Genomic DNA, 23654 nt, shown 5'->3' on the forward strand with positions numbered 1-23654 from the left:
ATTCAATGTGGAGCTACTTTCACCTCTGTTGGGGTAGAGGGGGAACACTGTGTTTGCTTAAGCTTGTTTACCTTTATTCTCTTACCACTCTTTTAAGGCACTTGATGTCACACATAAAAAAGGGACAACAAGAAATGGCAAACATTCCAGGGAAACCATGTGAGTGGGAAGCTGATGGAAGAAAGCATGGCAGACCAGAGAGTGCTTTAACTTCATCTCAGTTCAATGAGGAGGACTTGAAGGCTCTAGCGGCTTCTCTGCAGCCTCTTCCAGACATGGAGTTCAATGCTGCTTCATCAGATATGAAAGAAAACATGGAGAAGCCCCACAAAGCTTCTGCGGAGCTTCTGCAAGACAGCAGAAGCTTTACTCCTGATTTTGAAGATTTTGAATACCGAGGGAATACATATTCCATTCCTGGACTCTATGAGAAAGAGCCTCTGGCTATCCTTCAGACTTGTTCACCAGCCTCTTCTGAATCTAGCATTGACATCTGCTTCTTGCGACCTGTGAACTACACAAAGGAACCAGAGAAGGCTCACCGCACTTTGCAACCACTTCCCAAGAGCAGTGATCTGGAGCACATCAGTAGCAGCACCTCCAAGCGTGAGGTTTTTCGGAGCAAGGGCAAACAACTGAGTCAGTCCTTGAAGGAGTTTCCCCGGAGTGGGTCTGAAGGCATCAGCACAAGACTATATAGCACAAGGAGCAGCAGTGGGAGTCGGCTGTCAAACTTGCAGGAGAGAGGCTTCCAGCCCCAAGAGGCCTCTGCCACCTCCAGGAGCTCCCAGTGGAACTACTTTCCTCCACAGCGAGGAGTGGGTGAAAAGCAAAGCTTTGTAGAAGTAAGGAGAGTAAAAGGCCAGGGCAAACCCACTTCCCAGCAGGGTCTGAGAAACACGTAAGCGGGCTACTGACTCAAAGGCAAAGACGGGAGGGTCAGGGCTGCATCCCACAGGGATATCATTCAGTTAGTCCTTTTTGGCTAGTAGTGCATGTACTGCATTTGAAGCTTTAGTTGAAAGTAGTCTCCAGAGTATCTTCCTGCCTCTGTCTAGACCAGGGGTGTTCAACCATAGCAACTTTAAGACTTAAGAACTTCAACCCCCCGAACAACCCATTTCCCTCCCATGCTGGTTGGGGAATTCTGGGAGTTGAAGCCCACAAGTCTTAAAGTTGCCAAGGTTGACACCCAATGTCTGCAAGATTATGCTCCACTTTTTTTTCTAATTTTATTTTAAAATGATGCCAAATCAAAGAATGTTTCCAGTTCCTTGAATGGGACAGACAGTAATGGAGAGAGTATTTCAAATAACTCCCTTATACATGATAAACTATGGTTCAGTTACTTAATCTAATAGTTTGTATCTTCGTGACAAAGTCAACCATGATTGAATGCGCATAATGTAGGATGAGAAAATATCATTAGACAATTTATATCTGTATGTGTCTTGAATACAGACTGGGACACCATGGCAACCCAGAATTAGCATTAATAAGAATTAAGAAAGAATTCATGAGAGGGCTGCAACTTAGTTGTACTGTTCAAGTTTAGGTAGGCTCTTCTAAGGATTTGCTGCTTTAAGATTGATCTTACAATCTTGGTCTGCTACATCAGCCATGCATTGACAAAATCATCTTAGCTTAGATACTCCTTGCTGCTGAGCCAGGTATTTACTATTGTATTAAGGTGAGCCTTTCTAAACCATATGATTAGATTATAAAGATGAATAGTTAATATTAGTAGTAACTATTAACTACCCAGGAGCTATTATTATTAAGCAATAATAATAATTCCTGGGTACTGCAGGCCTTTGGAGAATATTCATGCAGATAGACACACCTGATTCTTGCCTGCCTTCCTGCTAGAAATGCAGGATGCGATCTTGTAGGGAGAGGATAATCTTTCCTGCTCTCGATGAAACAAGCGTTTGAGAAGCAATTCCTGGTCTTTAAGATGGGTTTGGTTCCTATGACTTCTTTTAGGGACATTGAGAACTGCAGTTACACTAGCCCATAACAGGAACAGAACATTCTTCAATCCATCTTACCTACATGCTCAGAAGCCCCCTAATATTGGTTTCTTGTGATATGTAGCAGTCTTCATTGTGTCAAGGGGGCTCCAGGGAACTGTGATTTGCCAGGATTTGTAAAGTAAAAGGTTTCCTACTCCTACTGCATAAGTTTCAAAACAAACATTAAAGGTTTCCTACAGAGGTTGATTTGCTCAGCCACTTTTGTTCCACTGAATGAGACAATCATTTTTTCCCTTTTCAGGATATGTATTTAGAAGATACCCGATTCTCTTGCAGAGATGACAATGAACAAACATCTTTCAGCAGTCATCCACCACGGCAAGAACAAAAAAGAAGCTTTCGCAGTTCCTTCCGCAAACTTTTCAAAAAGAAATGAGTCATTGAAAGAAAAATAAATTTGCTAACATTTATTTACTCCCGTTATGCAGAAGGGCTACCTAGCAATGGGGAAAGCATTGTGTTAATGTCCATTGTAGTTTATTGGTTCTGAGTTGTTAATGTAAAACCTTAGAGAAGTGTGGGTTGTCATTACTTTTGCCAACTAAACTTCAGGCAGGATTTTTCAGGGCTGGTAATACCTTGCATGCCATACAAGAGCTACAGTGTGTAACAATGCATGTTATACAAATTTGGTTCTATATCATCTTTAAATCAAGTATTCAAGATGGTTATTCAGTGCTCCTGTATGAACTGGTTCAATAGGAAAATGTCTTGTGTCTCCAAATATTCATCAACTCCTCTTTGGATATCTGCATTATCTATTTTCAATAGTGTAGAAAAATGTAGCACAATTCTTGATTGATCTATCTCTAAAAGAGCAGTTCACCTCTTAAGAGTAGCTTTAGGTACAATTTAATCATCTTACATCAAGAATATTGTAAAATAGGAATGTTTATAATTTATTTAAGTGATCTGGAAATAAAAAATATCTAGATCACAAGGTTCTAAACCAAATGATTAGGGTTTTTTTTCCATAAACAGGAAAATGGTGCTAGGCTCATATATACATTTTAAATTGGTATAATTTATATTTTACTTCAAAGTATGTTTTATTGCTTGCATTTTGCTTCAAATGAAATTGAAGCAAAAGACATGGCTAAAAGACATGGCTCATTTGCTCAGCAATTCCACTGAGTATTGTTTGTGTGATTAAGTTATAAAAGACTAATAATGAGACAAAAATCCAAACCACCCAATCGTAACTGAATACTTATACAATGGGTAGTGAAAGCTGGAGAAGTTAAAAAAAGTGGGAAATACGAAAAAAAGTCCAATATCTTTCTGGAACTAATAACCAATATTATATTGACCAGAAACATTTAATCAGGAAGAGGTAATCTGCTGCTCATCTAGAACAGGGCTTTTCAACCTTTTCACCCATTGTACCACTTTTAGGATATCCGAGTACCACCAGCCGCCTAGCAAGGTGTCAAAAACATGATGACCCCCCCCCCCAAAAAAGAAAAAAAAAGGAAAAAGTGAGTAGTACAGATAGTTCTCAACTTACAACAGTTTGCTTAGTGACTATTCAACGTTACAATGGCACTAAAAAAAGTGCCCCCCAAGCCACAGCCTGCCCACCCGCTGTGCTCTTCCTCCTGTCGGAGGTTTTCATTGTTGTGAGCATTTCTGTTGAGGATTGGCAGTGGGGGTGGGGTAGGGGGGTGCTTGGTTTTTATTCCCCATCTGCTGGGTGGTTGCAACAGGTTTTGGTCACTTCACATGACCCTGGGACACTGTGACCGTCATAAATATGAATCAGTTGCCAAGCATCTGAATGTAAATCACAAGACCCTGGAGAGGCTGCAACATTCCAGCTGATTGGTGCTTCTTGGCTCAGCAGAAGCGTCAGGATCAGTGCCAAGCTACAGCTGGAGCCTGGCGCTGATCCTGGCGCTTCCACTGAGCCCTGGCAGCCCTGCATCTCCAGCCATCTCTCACTCAGGCTTGTGCAGTGCTGCCACCAGTTCAGCTCATTCCCCTCCCCCGCTACTTTTCTAGGATGATCGCGTACCACCTGCCAGGTGCCAATGTACCATAGGTGGTACCCGTACCACTGGTTGAAAAGCCCTGATCTAGAAAACTGGGGTAATAAACAATCAGAATTACCTTTTCAGGATATAATATTGAAACTCCAAGTCATAGATGGGATAAATTCTCTACAGGGATTAAAATATTTTATTTACTTATTGAATTTATGTGCTGCCTAGAGACAACATATTTAATATTTAAATACCAGGATTATGATAGTAAATGCAAAGCAAACAAAAGCACAACAGTTTATTTGAATTATTTAACTGCATTTTCACATTGAGTAGTGGCCTTTGGTGCTGCAGACTTAAGATGTTTGGTTTTCATATAACTAAAATGTAGCACATTTTCCTATAGCGCAATTTAGTTTCAGTGCTTGAATTGGATTTGACATCAACAAAAGCTAAACACTCAAACTCTCTTCAAATTAAGACCAAATAGGAAAGAATGAATGGAAGAATTGGACTATGCATTAGGTCTGGGGCAATAGGCTGTATTCAACTGCAGAATTCACATCTAACAGATTCTGAATTATGTAGATCAGAGTTCCTCAACCTTTCAAGCTTTGCGAACTGGCATGGAGGAGAGGGGATGATTCTGTATGAGTGGTGGGCAAGCTCACTTGATCCCAACTACATTTTTGGGAGTGGCGGGCATGCAGGCCTGCTGCTTACACAAATGGAGTGCACATGCAGGTGCTTGCCCCCGCTCACACAAGTTGGGATGCACGTGCACATGCACTCATCTGCCCCTTCCGCGGCCCGGTTTTGAAAGGCTTAAGGCCCAGTAGTGGGCTGCAGCCCAGGGGTTGGGGACCCCTGATATAGATCACCTATATAACGCATGTATCCTCACATGATGCTAAAATACAGTGATTATTTGCTTTTGGCTTAGCCAATTGTGACATGTGAATGTACTAATAAGTTGTAACATTCTAAACCCATTCTAATATTATACTCTTTATTAAACAACACTATAAGTTGAATAAAAAAATACAGGTAGTCCTTGCTTTACAATAGTTCATTTAGTGACCATTCAAAGTTACAACAGCATTGAAAAAGTGACTTATGACCATTTTTCACATGACCTTTGCAGCATCTCTGTGGTCATGTGATCAAAATTCAGACATTTGGCAACTGACTCATATTTACAATGGTTGCAGTGTCCTGGGGCCATGTGATCACCTTTTGTGACCTTCTGATAAGCAAAGTCAATGGGGAAGCCAACTGTGTTACTAACTTAAAACTGCAGTGATTCACTTAACAACTGTGACAGGAAAGGTCATAAAATGGGGTTAACAAAAATCTCACATAGCAACAGAAATCTTGGGCTCAATTGTGGTCATAAGTAGAGGACTACCTTTATGGTAGCTCAACAAATCTAAATTATCATATATAGAGAAATATAGCACTTATGGGATATGTAAGGCCTTTTTATTTCTGAACAGATCTCTTGGGTGCCCAAAAATAACAGCCAATATTAATTTTTAGTTTAAATGCAATCTGAATACCATTGCAGACATAGCATACAAAGCACCTATAGACATGAAAAGGTACACACAGACTCATAAAATTTACCAGTTTAGATATTACATTTCAACTTTACAGAGCTGAATTGGACTGCCATTGTCTTTTAACAATGCATCCACAACATTAAAAAGGCAGTATGTTTTCAAGCATGTAAGTTATCAGAATTAATAAAAAATAAACCTGTATAGAAAACAAGAACTGGCCAAATTAAAAATGTAACCTGAAAAATAAGATCCTATCCAATGAGAGAATCTACTTTTAGAAAGAATTTTTTTTAAAAAGGCACATTTGGCAGCTACTAAAAGTTGCATACATCTGGCACAAGATTCATTTTCCTTTTCAGCTGTCTAGAAGATAGAATTTACAAAGATCGTCCAATTTTACAGCACCTAATTCCTTAACTAATTTTGTATTCAAAGACAAAGGGAATGCACTTTGACTTTAAAGCCTTACCACTTATTTTAAAAACCCTATGTTTTTAATTTTGAATTATAATCAATAATGACCCTACAATTTGCTTTATTTAAAAAAATATGGGAGTGATTGAATGGAATTGAAAAGCAATTTATAACAATTGTGCGAAAGTTAATTCTTCTGACATACCAGGATCTGAATTAGATTTTACAGAGTTTTGAGAGAAGATCCCAGGAGTCAGTTAATTGAGCTTTCTCCTTTATTAAAAATAAAATTTCAGAAAGTCTTCCCTAATTAAAATTTTAGAACAAGGATTTCATGCATGTATTTCTGTCCGCATTAGTGTGGTGTGCTTAATTTATGAGGGAACATTGATAGGTTACTTCCCCAAGCCATACTAAATGTAACAGGAATAGCCAATTCACTTGCTGCCCCCCCCCCCAGCAGAATTCCCAGTACCAATTCTATCTTCTACTGATGGTGTTTTCAAGGGTCTAGCGGGGAAAGTAGGCTACAGAATCCATGTGTGTGCATGCACTGGATACTGGATAATGTATAGCAGAACAGAAGCTGCCAAATTATAAAAATGAAGTTTTCAATCAAAAATCCAATTCCAGGAAAAGCAGCCTGACCTAAGATGGCAAAAGTATACAAAAGCAAACAATACCATGCATAAAAATAACACATTTATAGCATGCTCAAGGAAACATGGCAATAAATTGCTTAGATTTGCACTGATCATAGTAATGGCACATAAATCCCAGATTTCCCTTTTGACAACAAAGTTGGTGATCAGAAAAATACATCTTAACTTGATATAGATAACAAGTGTTTGCTTATGTTCATTTTCCTAAGCCTTTAACAATTTCATGGAAAAGATTTTTTTCTCTCTTTCTCTCTCTCTCACACACACACACACACACACACACAACCTTTAAAAAAGCTCTTCTACACTATTAAACCCTAATCTCTGCAATTCTATATATATATTGACAAGGGACAATAAGAGGAAATAAGGCAATTTTTTTCCATGTTGCAAATGGAGCACATGTTACTATTAACAGTGATAGTACTAAGCAATAAATTGGGTTTGAGGGAATCTGTTTGGATTAAGATTTGCATTTTAAAAGTGTTGATTACCTTTGTACAGAAATATAAATATTTACCGTTACTGTGGTAAAGAATCTAAAACCTTCACAATATGAATAGCATCTCTTGTTAAATCAATCCATTTAATATTAGCCGACTGAGTAATCTTAAAGACAGCCATAATAAAATTTTGCTGGGAGAGTGTCTTTTCATTTAAGACAAAGTTAGATTTGCTTACGAAATTACTATTTACAAATTTTAAATTAGCAATATGTACTCTAGTCTCTTCCTGAATGTCAGACTGCTTGATCAGGGAAATCGTGTTTCATTGTGGCAGACAGAAGCAGGAAAACTTGCATCTATCCTCTGCTTTGCTCAAGTTGCAGTGAATAAATATCATACGATATTTAAGGTTCTTAGGAATGGCACTGTTGCAATTATACAAATGAATGAAAAATAGGTTTAACTGGGGCCCAATTTATGATTTTTTTCATTATGAATCTGAATTATTTCTGAAACATCTTCAACTGAATCCCCACTCAACCCTTCTTATAGTCTTAATATTACACATTTTTCCCAGAATGCTTTTTTGATTCTCATATCATGAGCGTAAAGTTTAAAAGGATTCTTTTAAGATAAATCCAATTATCATTTACTGAAATGCAAACACCACAATTTGCAACTGGGGAAATTTCTTGTAGCAGTAGATTCCCACAATGACACAGACCTTCAACATTATTCCAATGGCATGGCTTTCTAGATTGTTGAAAAGTACTCTGGAATGGGGAAAACATTTCATCTAAGCATATATACTGCACCATCCACAACTCCTAAAGCAGCAAGAAGATTGAAATCTTCAATAAATGGCATGTATTATAATCACAGGATGGGGATCAGAAGCTCATAGGTTCATAGGAAGCTCAGAAGTTCACAGGTTTGATTAATCAAAAACCAGATACCGTATACACATAGATTTCCCCTGATATAGTAAATACCAACTTTAAACTTGAAGTTAAACAGAGTTTACAATGTTATATGCATGAAATCCATTAATCACACCAACTCACCTGGATTTTGTTATTCAATAACTTGGGATTTCTTCTGGGCTTATCCTCTGTAAACTAAAATAATGATCTAGAAACAGAGATGTGTGTACCACAGCATGTTTCACTTCCTCAGGGCTAAAAACTGAAATGCACATTTAGCAATGCAATAATTTAATATATGTCAGCCAGACAAAATATCTGTCTTTATTTCAATTAAATTAAAAACAATTTCCAATTATATTTATGCAACATTCACTATATACATATGATTTATTTATGCAACTACAAGGCATACGTTGATACTGATTATTCATCTACCTACCACTAGTTAAAACAAAGTGATAACTAGGGATTGGGTGGGAGAGATGGCCAGCGGATCATTTTTTTGCATTTCCATGGCATAATCAAAGAGGCTGCAGCACTAACTGGAAAGTTGATCATTGTTAAATCTTAACTGAAGACCTAGTCAATAGTTGCCCACGCAGACATGGATTTAACTGACAGTAGTAGTGCCATTTCAAAGTATTTATTTAAGAAATTTAGAGCCTGCCCACTTCCAAAGTGATTCTGGGTAGCTTACTTTAAAAAATAAAAAACTATAAAAAGATCCCACATGTCTGGATCAACACAATCCCTTAAACAGGAAACGTAGCTACAGATTTCCACAACCTACTCCCAGGCCTGGGAGAACAGCCATGTTTTTAAAAACTTCCAGATCATCAAGGTGGGAGCTACACAGAACTCTGGGGAAATAAGGCAGACTTCCTGGGTCCTAAAAAATGGTATTATTTGACTGAAGCAACCCAAAGCACACCAACTGTGCCCGTTCTTACAGGGCAGAGAGTCTTGGGAGCAGGCAGTCTCTCAGACAGATTTTGTTATTCATGTGAGACTTAAATCTCTTGTTTCAAGGGGGCACAAATTAGGCATTCTACTTCCTGTATGTTCTTTAGAACTGGCCTCAACACATTTATACAGAAGGAAAGTACCTCTTTGGTGAAGCTTAGGTACCCACGTATTTACTAGTAATTGTAACAGTTTGTAAACAGGACTGCAGTATAATGTAATGCCTTAGCTGTATCCTGGTTCAATGCTACAGATCACCCTCACAGTCTGGTACGTGATTTGAAAGCAGGGAACGATACAATTACATTAAGAAGGCTAACAAATTCCCTGTTTGAATTTTTTTTTAAAAAAAGTGCATATTTTACTCCGAGAATTTATGTCATGGTGGACAGATTATAGGATTATGCTTCACATCCTTCACTGGATAATACACAAAGCACAGGAAATGCTTATTGGCCCAAAGAGATCTGCAAACCTAATTTCTGGTACATTCAGATGTCCAGTGAGTTTAGAACAGTGCCTTGCATACTTTACTAATAAACAGCATTTTTTTCCACAATAAAGGGGCCTGTTATTAAGTTTTATTATTTTCCACATTATATATATCAAATGTAGAGTCATTAGTGTTAGGAGCAATACCACGCAGCTCCTTGTTGCCAAAAGACATGGTGCCTCTATTGCCAGCAATAGATGTAGCACCGGAGAAAGCATGCTCTAGCACAAAGGAGAATTCAGGTTGAGTGGGCATTCTCCAGCAAAGGGGGTCCATCGCGATGCACTGATGGATGGGTGGGCTCCCTTTTATAAGTTTTTGGAGGAAGCTTTGGGATATGTTGAGAAGTGCTTTGCCGTGGAGGAACAGGAGGCCCAGCGACAGAATGGATGTCCATTTCTTGGGGTATCAAAGGAGGTGATGGCAAATGCCTGCGTGCAACATGGGGAGAAGGGGTCTGAGGAGGAGGGGGAGTAAATGGAGAGGGGCTATTGGGAAAGAAAGTGTTGCCAAGTTCACTTTTTCTGCCTAAAGGCGGTGGCTGGAGATGCAAAGGAGAACTAGAGAAAACATCAGGAGTTCGCACAGGTTCTCTTGGTGGCAATACAGGTGGGCTTTCAGGAGCATCTGAGATAGAGGTCCTGTCGGGCACTGAATACCTCGGTGAATAGATTTTTGTTGTTGGCTGCCGAGGGGGAATTGCTGGTGGACTATCCAGATGTACAGAAGAAATCTAAACAAACAAAGAATTATTGTTATAAAGTGATTCAGGGACCTCAGTGATTAACCTTTTGCACAAAAGGTAAATTACGTCTTGATAAATCTTTCATCCAAAGATAGATGAAACTAATTTATTCTTCAATTTCTCCTTTTCTTTCTCTGGTTAAAATAACATATTTATGTTACATCCCTGTTTATTTTAAACATGCCACACCCTGGTGATGAAAACTGCAGTAGGAGTGTGCAGAAAATGGAAATGTGTTTTGTTTTAAACCAATAAAGCCCTGTACTCTTGTCTTCTGAAAGAGTCTTCTGCTTGACTCTTTCAGATCAGCCATGATTTGTTTGCTCCATTTTCTTCAGCAGTCACTTTGTCTCTAATTGAATCAAAGAATCACAGAGTTAGAAGCATTCATTTATGCCTTCAAATCCAATCTACTGCTCAGTACAGGTAGTCCTCGAGAAACAACAGGTGACTTAACGACCGCTCACAATTATGACCTACACTGGAAAATTACATACAAACCTGTTTCAAAGGTATGACAGTATAGTACCCCCAAGGTCATTTGCACTTACGATAGACCATGAGGATGCTGCAGCACTCCCCCCACCTGTCTCCCCCCCATCCCACCCAGATGGGACCCTTGCAGCACTTAGGCCTGCTCCCCATTCCTCTTGGAAGCAGTGCCCATTTTCCTTACCCTTAAAATGGTGGCTTTCTAAGCTTTCTGCATTTATAAGTTGGCACCAATCAGCTGGCAAGTAGGAGGCTGCAAAGCTTTCCTGCCTCTCTGGGCTTTGGACAGCTTCCCCAAACCTCACCCTTGTTTAACCCCCTCCCTTCCTCCCCCAGAAAGCCACATTTCTTCAAGAAACAAAACAAAAAAAGCTGGGAGGGACAGTCTTGATCCCCCCCCCCCGTCCATCCCAATTAGGTGCTAAAACTAAATTCTCTGCCTCTGCTGTCTATTGACTGCCTGTATGGGGCAGTCTACAGTCTAGCCTTTAAGTCTTAGCTGGAATCTACAGGCAACCAAAGGACAGCTAAAGCTTGCAAAAATCCAGCATCTTCCATTTCTTAGCAGTATTTTCTAGTCCACTTAAATTTTGTAGATGAATATGTTTTTTACCCTCCAGTTCAGAAGGGAAAAAGCGGCGGAAAGATGTTCTCTCTCTTTGCTCTCTTGGTTCCTCTTCAGCCTGGAGCCAAGGTACGGTTTTTAAAAGGGATACAGATTGGAGAGCAGAGGGAGTGGGGTTAGTTTTAGCACCTAACTGGGGCAGATCCACAAGTCTGTCCCTCCCAGCTTTTTTTTTTTTTTTTTAATGGAAGAAATGTGGCTGCGGGGAGGGGGAGGAAGGCTCTTTTAAGCAAGGGAGACATTTTGGGGAGCACGTCCTGAAGCTGCTTTTTATGCAAGGGCCAGCTTCCCAAAGCTAAATCCAAAATCCAAATCCACCTCTCTTTAGCTTAATTTCATTTTTCCATGGTTTCCACTTTAGAATGGCAGAAAATGGCTCCTGAGTTGCACTTTTTCAGGTGTTTGAAAAGTGCCATTATGGCCTCTTTAGCCACATTTTCACAGGGCTAAAACTTACCAGTTCATTCTGCCTATTTTTGTAAGGTTTAATCACTTCTGATCCTTTTAATCATTCTTGATGTCTTTGCTTGAATCTTTCACAAACTGTGGTTGCCCATTATTAGGCAAAGTACTTAAGGTGACAAGTGTTAAGCAAAATGTTTTGAATTCAAAATGTATTGCGCATCCCTGTGTGACAAATGCATACTACAGTAACTATTACTTCTTAACATTTAGAACGATCCACTTTTACTGATGTAACCTTAAAACAGAACTTGCCGTTTTACATCATATCAAACTGCAAAGTCAGGTATCCCCTATTGTTCATTCAAATCACACACGCATACACATGTATTCATATGTTTCTGTTATTTTCAGCCCTTTTCTATAAGCCTTTTTAAATTCTGTTCATATTTTTAGAATATTAGTTATTCCACCTGTTTTATATCTTCTGCAAATTTTATAAGCATTCCCTCTATTTTTTCATTTGAAAGTCCATTTGATTTCTCATTAGTTTGATGAGGAATCATATATGAGCAATACTCTAAACATGATTTTAATCCTATTTACCTGAGTCTACTGCCCAATCTACCCTTAATTAACCTGCTGTTTGGAAAGTCATATGCAATCCTTCTTGGCCTTCTAGAAACTGTTACAGAGAGGGCTGTTTTGGAGAGCCTACATGGAGTAGTCACGATTGTGCTTTTATAATGGTAGTTTTGTACTTTTATTGCATTTTAGATTTTCATTTTTTATGTTTTTTAATGATGCAAACTCTGGGAATCTTTTCCAAATCTGGCAATACGTAAACAAAATAAACAAATAAATACATGACAGAGTTATCTTTGTACCATGCTTGGGGCCCCAATGGGGGAACAGCACAGTGGAGGTGGTTGATCGTGTTAACAACAGATCCCACTTCCCTCCACTCCGCCCTCGCCCTCTCCACATGCCATTAGATTTGAATGTCTGGTTTTATTTATGTTTTAACGTATATGTATAGATATATTTTTATGACTGTAAGCTTCCCAGAGTTACCCTATGCCAATAGGTTTTATAAATAAATAAATAAATGCATAGGTTGTGTCAGCTTCTGGTCACTTAGGAATTCACAAAAACAAACATTCTGACTGGGGTGCACCAAACCTTTTGCATGTAGTATCATCTTACATCTTTTAAAAATAATTTTAGTTTACTTCTAAAATCCATTATTTCTGCTATTTGAAATAGAGAAAAATTACCTTTGATGGAGAAGATTCGGCAGGGGCAGATTCTGGACGTCTTCGGGGTGGAATAGGAGGAGGAACAGTAATTTCATCAGAATTTTTGGGGAAACTGATGGAGGATACAGAGGCAGACCCTGAGGACATATGAAAACCTTCAATGGCCTATTGTAAACAGAGTAAAATATGGCTTACAAAAACTAACTGTTTTCATTTAAGTATTGTAACATCTTGTTTATTTCATAACAACCAGATTCTTAAGGCTAATTTATTAGATTTGTGTAACTGAGCATCTCATGTATGTGACCGGGGGGAGGGGCTCACAGCTTTTTAAAAAAGCAATAAAACAGAATAAAAATATAAACTCAACAAACATACAACCATAATAAAATCTTCCATTAAAATCTAAATTAAATTAAACCAAACAAAGCTGATAAACTTTTCAGTTTGCTCAAATTCATGAAGAAAAACTGCAGAAGACATCCAAGTGTAGGATATTAATCAGATAGAAGAAGGAAGTTATCTGATTTATATTATCCTTTTATTGCTCAATGCATCTTGTGAAATTCATTTTGGAAAATAAAATATGAAGGAAACAGTTATCCTTGTTACTTATTACAGTATATCTATCATCACTGGTAGATAGCATTGCTTTACTTGAATATTAAGTTTCATTGTTATTTTCTAAATTATGATGATAAATTATAAAAGCATCAATTGAATCAAATGTCCAAGTAGATTCTATTCTGTATAAACACTACCTCATTTTTCTTATGCTATCTAATACTTTCAGAACACAAATAGAAATGAAAGGGGCCAAAAACATTAAAATGAGAGACAACATCATTGCCTGTAGTTGCACCTACTTGAATGAAAAGGTGTAGAGGGATCAGAATCAAACACACTGCAGACATCTGTAGTGCTGGAAGTGGAGGATGGTAAAGGTGGGGTGAGTGGCGTTCTTGGAGAGTTTGGTGCAGAGGCTGCATTCTCTGATTCACTCTCAGGGACACGGCTATAACTGATTTTTCTTGGTTCTTGTTGCAGAGGTGTTGGGTGCCTCATTGTTCCAGGTCTTGGATTTGATGGACGAATACCCGGAGATTTGAGAGAATAGCTATATTTTTTAGGCTGAAAGAATCCAAAACAGATATTATAAGAACACAGTGTTAATCGGAACCTTTTTTTGTTAACCTTTAACATTTCCAGTTCTTTTCCAAGTATCATATTTGTGTTATTCTACAACTAATTAATTATGTGTTATAAAGTTGATGTCAATTCTTAGTGACGACACTGCTAGATCTGTCCCAAATCTGGCTTTTCATATGTCTCAATGGTATACCATTGATTGAGTTAATCCACCTTGTCGCTGGTCATCCCTCTCTCTTTCATTACACCATTCCTAGAATTATGAACTTCTAAAGCAAGTGAGGTCTTTGCATAATATGGCTCAATGAAATATGATAATTTCAGCCTGATCATGTGCCTCAAGTGAGACTATGGATTGATTGGTTCAATGATGAATTTGTTTGGAGCTTTTCTGGTTGTCAGTGATATTCTCAGTGATATTCTTTCTATCCTGCTTTTACAAAGTCCAACTGTACTACAGGTAGTCCTCGACATACAACCGTTCATTTAGTGACCGTTCAAAGTTACAATGATACTAAGAAAAGTGACTTACGCCCGGGTTTCACACTTATGGCCACTGCAGCATCCCCATGGTCATGTGATCAAAATTCAGACTTTTGGCAACTGACATGTATTTATGACATGTCCTATTTATGACGTGTGATCCTCTTTTGCAACCTTCTAAAAAGCAAAGTCAATGGGGAAGCCAGATTCACTTAACAACTGTGGCAAGAAAGGTTGTAAAATGGGGCAAAATTCACTTAAAATTATCTCACTTAGCAACAGAATTTTGGACTCAATTGTGGTTGTAACTTAAAGTTTAACTGTATAGGGAAAACTACTGCTTACACAATTCTGATCTTTGTAGGTATAGACATGTCATGGAATCTGAATATCATTTCCAAGATCTTCATTGTTACCCTACCAAATGTTAATATGTAATTATTTCTTGATTCCTTGTTCCTTTACTGTAAAATTGTTCTTAAAAAAGAAAAGATAAAGTGATTTATAGCAAATATATAATAAACCAGTGGTTCTCAACCTGTGGGTCGGGACCCCATTTGGGGTTGAACGACCATTTCACAGGGGTCGCCAAACAATGCAGTCCGCCATTTTTTTCCCCTTTTCCTTAGCTGTGCTACTCCCTTTTATTCTATTGGCTTTTGAAAGCCAATAGAATAGACTCTCTTGAATAGAGTCTAATTCTATTGGCTTTCAAAAGCCAATAGGAATTGTCCAGGCTGTCTCTGCCCTGCTGAGCCCGCCAAAAGTCCCATTCTGCAAACAGTGCTGCACCAGTTGAGTAGTCCTCGGCTTATGACCGGCTGAGTAGTCCTCAACTTATGACCGGTTGGGGGGTCGCGGCATTAAAAAGGTTGAGAACCACTGTAATAAACGTTCATACTCACAAGTCTTGGAGGTGGCTTCATATTACGTGGCTCTATTTCTAGGGACTTGTTGTAAAGAGAATCTGCAAATTCTTTTTCCATGCTATTTCCCATTGGATTCAAATTTTCAAAAAATCTCTAAAACCAAAACATTCAGGATGATTAGTACAATGTAACATTGTGATTTTAAGGCAAAGGATGCAAATACTTTAACAGGACACAATCCTACCTTGCTTTTTATTACTAGATGGATTCATAGAAATGCATTTCCTTCTATCTGCTCCTACAGCAACACTTACGCAAACTAATCAGACTTGAAGAACCCATGAAAATAGCTGAAACAATTCTTCTGATATTTAATTTGTATTAACAGATATCAAGGAGGCAGGCCCTCTCACAGAACAGGCCTTGAACTGGATAGAACTGGCTATCATAATACCTTACAACTTAGGGTAGCGCACAATATCATAGTTGGGAAGAGCCACTTAGGTCACTGTTTCCAATCAGTGCACAAATCCAAATTAGGGTATTAACTGACTCAACTAATTTTATATCATCTATATCAGACATGCCAAACACAAGGCCCGGGGGCCGGATGAGGCCCGCAAAGTGGTTTCATGTGGCCCGCGAAGCCATCCTGGAAACAGTGCGGGAACGGCCCCCTCTGCCTTGGCCCTGGCCCAGGCTGGCTGGGAGCCAATGTACAATTTTATGGTGGCCATCTATGCTAAAACGCATTCAGTCTTAGCTCCACAAGGCCGTCTGGAAACAGCGAGGAACCAGCCCCTGCCACATCAGCCCCACTCCCTGGGTGCATACTGGGGAGGTGTCACCTTTGTGAGGAATGAAGAAATGCACCATCACGCTGGCCACTTCCAGGCGATGGTGCATTTCCTCATTCCTCATGAAGGGTGAAACCTCCCCAGCTGCGTTTCTTGCCTGTTTTTCTTCCTCCCTCATCTCAAATATTTTCCCACCACTCTGTACTTAGGAAAGAAGGAAGGAAAGAAGGAAAGAAGGAGAGGGAGGGTCTGAGGGAAGTCCTACCTTAGCCCTGTCCTGCTGCCCTTTCACCATCCCCTTGCCCTCTCCTCCTGACCTATCCTATGGGTCTCCCATCCTATTGCTAAGGAAGCTTTGGATACAAAGCCGGGTCTCCTCCCATGGAGAGGGAATGGGTCTCCCTCTGACTTTGCCCTTGTACCCATCATGAGCAACCTGGATAAGGAGAGCAAGCATAGCAGCAGCAGCCTTGAGGAGGAGGTAAGAGTAGCTGGGCGCCCCCTTGGGCAAGTGGGGCTGGGCTTGGTGCTGTGGATGCTCGAGGGCCAGGCTGGGCATTTGACCTCTGCTGCCAGGGCTCCGGGCAGCCTGCACCACTATCCAGCCTCCCCTGCATGGCCTGAGAGGAACAGTGAGGCTCCTCCAGTGGACCATGCTTTGGCACTTGCCCTGGTCCCACCCCTTTCTGCCAGAGACCCTCAGATCTGTCCCACTCCTGCCCAGCCCCCCACAAGCACCCTTGATGTGAATGATGTAGAGCTGGCCATGCCCACCCAGTAGGCCACATCCACTCCATCCATGCCCACCCAGTAGACCGCACCCACCCTGGCCACACCCACCTGGCCCCGAGGGCAACTGCAATGCTGATGCGGCCCTCAATGAAATTGAATTTGACACCCCTGATCTATATAATTATAAACTTTACTGTTTACCTAGACCATTACTAAAACCAATAAAGAATAGAGGTCCAAGACTGCCCTTAAGAGTGCTTCACTTAGACCCTCATTCAAATTCAATGAGGTAACATTGATTAGCACAATTTCTATATGATTTCAGCCAGCTGCATATTCATTTAAATATTAAGTAGTTATGATTAATATCACTATGGTTTGACCAATATGTTTTTACAACTTTTACAATTTTTGTAAGATGTAAACTCTGAAATAAATTGTCTAAGGGCAGACTTGAGTATCATTTTAAGCAATCTTTTTCCTTCAATACTTGGAAGATGTAGTAGTCCTGAGTTACAGAAGAGTTTTGCTCCAACAATCCTTGTGAAAGTAAATTTCCATGCATGCTTGTATGTATTTGCAAACATAGCAGTTGCTGTTTTGCACCTCTGCAAAAATCAAAGATTTTTCATTGATAGAATGTTTATTTATTAATTTATTGAAAATTTATATAGCCACCATTTCTTGTGCCTCTTTCCAGAAAATTAAGATTACATAAATTAGGGGTTATTTATTAGGGGGACTGCAAAGGATACCAAAGGAAAAAATCAGTTTGCAGTTCCCTGGGAACTGCAAGATAGCTCCTGATGTAAAACTTCTTTCAAGACCAAGGATGACAAGTAGATAAATAAGGATTAACTCCAGACAATCAAGCAATAAATGGTACCAAGAAGAGAATATATGTAGCTCAGAATTGAACTGTGAGGTCATTGGTGATCTCTGAGCTTCATGGTTTTTCTGCAGACATTTCTTTACCAAACTAGGTAACTAGCCTAGCATTGATAATGATACCTTGTTTGGTACTGAAATGTCTGCAAGAAAACCACCAAGCTCAGAGAGCAGCAAGGACTCCACAGCAAATGATATCCTAATCAAGGAATTATCAACTCAGACAAACAAGTAGAAAACAACATCCTAACCAATGAACTACCAAGGAGAAAATAATATCCCCACCAACCTGTCAGGGCAAACTACTGTATATAAACACAGAGCAAATCCCACTCTATAAGCAAACAACCAAGCTCAGAGGACACCAAGGACTCCACGGAGTAAAACCTTCTACTTACTCTAATGTCAGGTTCCACCTTTAAGCAGTATGGCTGGTTTTGGTACTGTTGAATTTCTCCTGTTATCTCAGCTACTTTCCTCCGTTTGCTAAAGTTAATGAGCTCTCTTCCATGTCTTCTTAGAAATTCAGGATTGCCTTCTTCTGTTTTCAAAATGTTTGTTAAATAAATTCCTATAATAGCAAATATATAAAAATGCACAATGTAATGTTTTTCTAGGAAATAAACTAAATATTAATAGCATGGAATATTTTAACATATTAAGAGATTTTGGGTAACTGCAAGGAAATGCTGAAGGGTATCTCTAAGTTATTTTGCCAATAAATTGCACTTTCTACAAGCAACCCGTAGACTACCAAACTCTCACTTCAAAAATTCCCCACTGACTCATCTTCCTCTTCAGCACTTTATTTCCCCTTCTTGAGATTAATATCTGTATCCTGAAAAGCCCATTTTGATTTGCACAGGAGAAATGGAATTCCATTCTGCTGTTGGAAAAAAAAACTGCATAATGAGTTAGATTTGCCCCAAATAATTACTGACTTTAGGTTTTTTCATAATTTTTATCTCGTCTATAAAGTCTTTGGAAACATCCCTTAGTTCTTATGTTCCAACAGTAAAGACTATAATCAAACCTAAGTATAAATATCTTTTCTGTGTATTCATCTCCACATTTTTTCATTTCTCCCTGGTACCAATATTTAATTTATAAACTTTTCAGCCCATCTCAGTTTGTAACAAGACATTAAAATAGTGTTCAAGCTACAGTATAACAGGAGACTATGGCTTTATATAAATCTTCAGTACTGACACACAATTACAAAGATAGAAAAAAATGATAGGCAGATATGCTTCTTCATGATACAGATCATTCTCAATTTACAACCATTCAAAGTAACGAAAGTACTGAAAAAGTTGATTTATGGCTGATCCTCTCTCTTGAGACCAGTGCAGCATCTCCTTGGCCACATGATCAAAATTCAGGCACTTGGCAACCAACATGTATTTCTGATAGATGCAGCATTAATAGGGTCATATAATCACCATATGTAATCTTCCCAGTCAGCTTTCAATAAGCAAAGTCAATGGGGGCAGTCAGATTCACTTAACTGCAATGATTCACTTAACTATGGCAAAAAGGTAATAAAATCAGTTGTGACTCACTTAACTATCAACTTTCTTAACAACAGAAATGATGGTTATAAGTTGAGAACTACCTGTATAAAAAAAACTATGGCAGATGGCACTATGACAGTTACAGCTAAACAGTTCTTTCTCAGAATAAAGAGTAAAATATATTATACTGGGCCAAATAAAAAGAATAATCTGCTATATTTTCATCTCTCCCTCAAAGTATTTCCAGTTCAGTTACAAAGCACAATTGTCACACACATGTCTATGAAGATTCTCAATCATCCAGGACATGATTATCCCAAAGAAGCTTTCTGAAGAAGATTCATGGATGAGAAGTGAAATGTTTTCAAGGAAAAAAAAAACCCAAGAAAGTCCAATTGCATTTTGAAAAGCACCTTTGGGATATCACACACACATTTTTAAACAATTTAGACAACAATTTGCTTTGACACTAAAACTTGCAAATACCTGAAAAATCATGTCAATTATCTTCACTGAGATGTATTCAAATATATTCTTTTGTTATTTAGTCATTCTAATTAACAGCAAATTCAGGTAGGACATTTAAACAAAAAACTTTCCCATATACTCATTCTACAGTTCATATTCTTTATCCATTAATATTTGTGATTTTATTTTTATCACAAATAAAATCCTACTTACCAAAGAAAGGCACACACGGAGGATTAATGGACCTGAGTTTTGCCAAGTATTTCTTATGATGATCTTCACTTAGTTCATGTGCTTCTTCAAATATCTTCTTTTGCCGACTTGGGATTTGCTGAAGATAAAGAAAGGTGAGGATACAGTTTGCCCACAGAAAATTTGCTGATTATACTAGTACAGTTGACTGCCCAGCCTGGCCAAAATTTGTGAATCCATCTACATGACTCATCCCTTTCTTTCACATAATGCTTTCCATATAGAAAAATCTATAATGTTAAAAGTAGCAATAAGATCTGCCTATATTGTTTTACTTGTGTCCTTATTCTCTACTTTTGTTTTGAATGGAAATAGGTCAGTAAAATAATATTTTTGATCATGAAGAGAACCATGATCCAGACAAAAATATTAAGATTTGATGCAAAGCTAAAATTGGATATAAAACACAAAGGAGAGGCTTTAGTTTGTATACCTGGGATTAAATAAACATTTGTGTTACTCTTTTTTTAAAATTTAGGGTTAATTTCTTACGTTGAGAAAAAAAAATTAAATCATTTTTCTAATGTTCAAACCCAACACATATTTTTTAAAAGTTTCTTTAATGAAAAATATCTGCTATCTCAAGTCCAAGTAGTTTTCATTTTAGATCTGCATTTCACTTACTTCAAAGGTGTGATCCAGTCTGTAAATAGGTGCAGAGTTCATAGCACTGACAACTTCAAGAACGCCATTAAAATTATTTAGCTCTTGAAAAACTTGCAAGATTTCAATTATCCGGCATACTACCATTACTCTTTCTTCTAGATTTTCTGTTTCCACAATGCATCTAGATATTCAGAAAGCATATTTAAATTTCATTTTGGATTATCAAAAATGTAAAAGCATTATCAGAGTTTTTTTTCAAGGAAGTGTGTCCCATTTTTTTAAATTAAAAGGAAACTATCATACACAGCAAATGTAATGTACATTTTATAGTATAGACTAGAGGGATTAGACGCACCCGCTTTCACAAGGTTCTATCCTGAGGCAATTGATCTGTACAAATTTCTCAACTGAAAACAAAGCATCTAAATTCACCGAGAGAACAGGTAGATGTGTTTGCTGTCTGAATCAGGAAACTGAATAATGTAATGATATTCAATGTAGTGATGGCTGATTTATACCACTACAAAATTGGTCTAGTACTAATATATAACTTAATATTATCTGTCGCTGTTTGAATACAGACCACAGAAAATATAAATAACAAACTTTTGTTATTGTAATCCTCAACTTATGACCATAGTTGAGCCCAACATTTCTCTTGCTAAGCAAGACAGTTAAGTGAATTTTGCCCCATTTTATGACCTGAACGGAATCACTGCAGCTCATAAGTTAGTAATACAGTTGTTAAGTGAATCTGGGTTCCCCAATGACTTTGCTTATCAGAAGTCTGCAAAAGGTGATCATAGGACCCCAGCAATCGTCATAAACATGAGTCAATTGCCAAGCATCTGAATTTTAATCATGTGACCATGGGGATGCTGCAATGATCATAAGTGTGATTAAACAACGATAAATCACTTTTTCCAGTGCTGTTGTAACTTTGGTCACTAAATCAACTATTGTATTTTTTGCTTAAAACTCAATCTCTGCTAAGTTACATCATAGGAACCATGCAAATACCAATACTGATCAATGAATCAAATTAATCTTACTTTTCAAACCATAAGGTAAGATTAGTCGTATGTCTTATCATTTTGAGCAGGTTAGGAGAATTAATTTCTTTATCTTCCTTTGTCCATACACTTCCAACGAGCTCTGATGGCTGCACAGCCCTGCCAAACGTAAAATCAAAATGAGGCAAGATTAGCTGGCTTTTCATCAAAAATATTTCCACTTAAATCAATATTTTTGAATTAAACTAATAAATGAACTGATCTGTGTTTCTTTTGAACAGCTTCTTATCCACGGAAAGAAAAGCATTTAGTTTTAATAGCTAGCTTTCTCTATAGCAGCGGTTCTCAACCTGTGGGTCGCGACCCTTTTGGGGATCGAACGCTTTCCCAGGGGTCACCTAAGACCATCGGAAAATACATATTTCCGATGGTCTTTAGAAACTGAGACATTGCTCCTCTATCCAGCCGCCGCTGCCCTCCTCCGCCGCCCTCCTCTGCCTCCAGGGCGCCCTTCTCCTCCGACAGCACCTGCTCCTGCCGTCGCAGCGCCATCTGCATGCCCCTGACGCCGCCCTGGGCTGGCTCAGCGGCTGGTCTGAGCTGAGCCGGGTCTGGGCTGCTGCTGTCGCCGCTGCCAGCTGAGCTGCAACGCCGAGCTGGTCTCCATGCCTCTCGCGTGCAATGGGCTGCACGGCATGGAAAGGGGCTCCCGCGACCCCACCGCTGCGATGGCGCCCAGGAGGCTGGAGGGGCGGGCAGGTCCCAGGGGGGCGGCTGGGAGAGGGCAAGAGGTGCCGGGATGAGGATGGGGGGCTCCAGGTTGATGGGTGTGAGAGGGCAGCCGGCTGCTCTGAGGCACGCAAATCCCCCACGCAGCTTCCGAGGCCCCGGATGTGCTGCCACTTGGCTCTCCACCAGGCTCTCTGCCAAAGCCTCCCCCCCTCCCCGGGCAATTGTGTGGAGGTGCTTGTGTGTCCTTGGCAGCACCTCCCCCCTTCAATCTCCTTCCTTCTCCATCTCCTTCCTTTCCCCTTCAATCTTCCTTCCTTTCTTCCATCTCCAACTCCATCCCTTCCCCTTCAATCTCCCTCTCCTTCCTTCCTTCCTTCCTTCCTTCCTTCCTTCCTTCCTTCCTTCCTTCCTTCCCCCTTCAATCTTCCTTCCTTCTCCATCTCCTTCCTTTCCCCTTCAATCTTCCTTCCTTCCTTCCTTCTTTCCTTCCTTCCATCCATCCATCCATCTCCATCCCTTCTTCTTCAATTTATTTATTTATTAGTAAAACTTATATGCCGCCCAATCCCTAGGGACTCAGGGCGGCGCATAAAATCAAAACAACAAGTACAACAATTAAAAATGAATACATTCACACAGCATGTCCCAATTGAATCCCGGGCCCAGCCAGGGACATCAACCCCAGGCCTGCCGGACCAGGAGAGTTTTAATAGCTTTCTTGAAGGCCAGCAAGGTGGGAGTAGTTCGAATCTCGGGGGGAAGTTGATTCCACCACGTCGGAGCCACCACAGAAAAGGCCCTTCCCGGAGGGCCCGCCAGCCGACATTGTCTGGCCGATGGGACCTGAAGGAGGCCCAATCTGTGGGACCTCACCGGTCTCTGGGAACTATGTGGCAGTATGCGGTCCTATAAGTAACCTGGTCCTAAGCCATGAAGGGCTTTAAAGGTGACAACCAATACCTTGAATTGCGTCCGTAGACCCACAGGAAGCCAGTGCAGCTCGCGGAGGATAGGTGACACGTGGGTGTACCTTGGTGCACCCATAATCGCTCTCGCAGCTGCATTCTGAACCAACTGCAGCCTCCGAACGCTCTTCAAGGGTAGCCCCATGTAGAGCGCATTACAGTAGTCCAGTCTTGAGGTG

At 39.5% G+C, this 23654-nt stretch overlaps 2 protein-coding genes across 11 annotated transcripts in view; one reads left to right on the top strand and one right to left on the bottom strand.

Moving 5' to 3' along the window:
- ARHGEF33 (Rho guanine nucleotide exchange factor 33) overlaps nucleotides 1–3465 on the top strand; it is a 33144-nt gene extending 29679 nt beyond the window's left edge. For 7 of the 8 annotated variants that reach the window (XM_039320926.1, XM_039320922.1, XM_039320924.1 and 4 more), the window contains 2 exons: nucleotides 98–845; nucleotides 2278–3465. In XM_039320926.1, the coding sequence (XP_039176860.1) occupies nucleotides 98–845; nucleotides 2278–2412 (883 nt within the window). In that variant the 3' untranslated portion in view covers nucleotides 2413–3465. Of the gene's footprint in view, nucleotides 1–97; nucleotides 902–2277 lie in introns of all 8 variants that reach the window. The other variant, XM_039320925.1, reaches the window with a different exon arrangement.
- Nucleotides 3466–5481: 2016 nt separating this feature from the next.
- Nucleotides 5482–23654, bottom strand: part of SOS1 (SOS Ras/Rac guanine nucleotide exchange factor 1) — a 55814-nt gene continuing 37641 nt past the window's right edge. For 2 of the 3 annotated variants that reach the window (XM_039320867.1, XM_039320868.1), the window contains 8 exons: nucleotides 21818–21937; nucleotides 20784–20946; nucleotides 20121–20238; nucleotides 18324–18496; nucleotides 15545–15661; nucleotides 13874–14138; nucleotides 13026–13144; nucleotides 5482–10217 (listed from right to left, as the gene is read on the bottom strand). In XM_039320867.1, the coding sequence (XP_039176801.1) occupies nucleotides 9723–10217; nucleotides 13026–13144; nucleotides 13874–14138; nucleotides 15545–15661; nucleotides 18324–18496; nucleotides 20121–20238; nucleotides 20784–20946; nucleotides 21818–21937 (1570 nt within the window). In that variant the 3' untranslated portion in view covers nucleotides 5482–9722. Of the gene's footprint in view, nucleotides 10218–13025; nucleotides 13173–13873; nucleotides 14139–15544; nucleotides 15662–18323; nucleotides 18497–20120; nucleotides 20239–20783; nucleotides 20947–21817; nucleotides 21938–23654 lie in introns of those variants that run through there. The other variant, XM_039320869.1, reaches the window with a different exon arrangement.

This window comes from Crotalus tigris, unplaced genomic scaffold (genome assembly GCF_016545835.1).
Source record: "Crotalus tigris isolate CLP2741 ecotype Arizona unplaced genomic scaffold, ASM1654583v1 scf7180000023713.2527936, whole genome shotgun sequence".
Classification (NCBI taxonomy): Eukaryota; Metazoa; Chordata; class Lepidosauria; order Squamata; family Viperidae; genus Crotalus; species Crotalus tigris.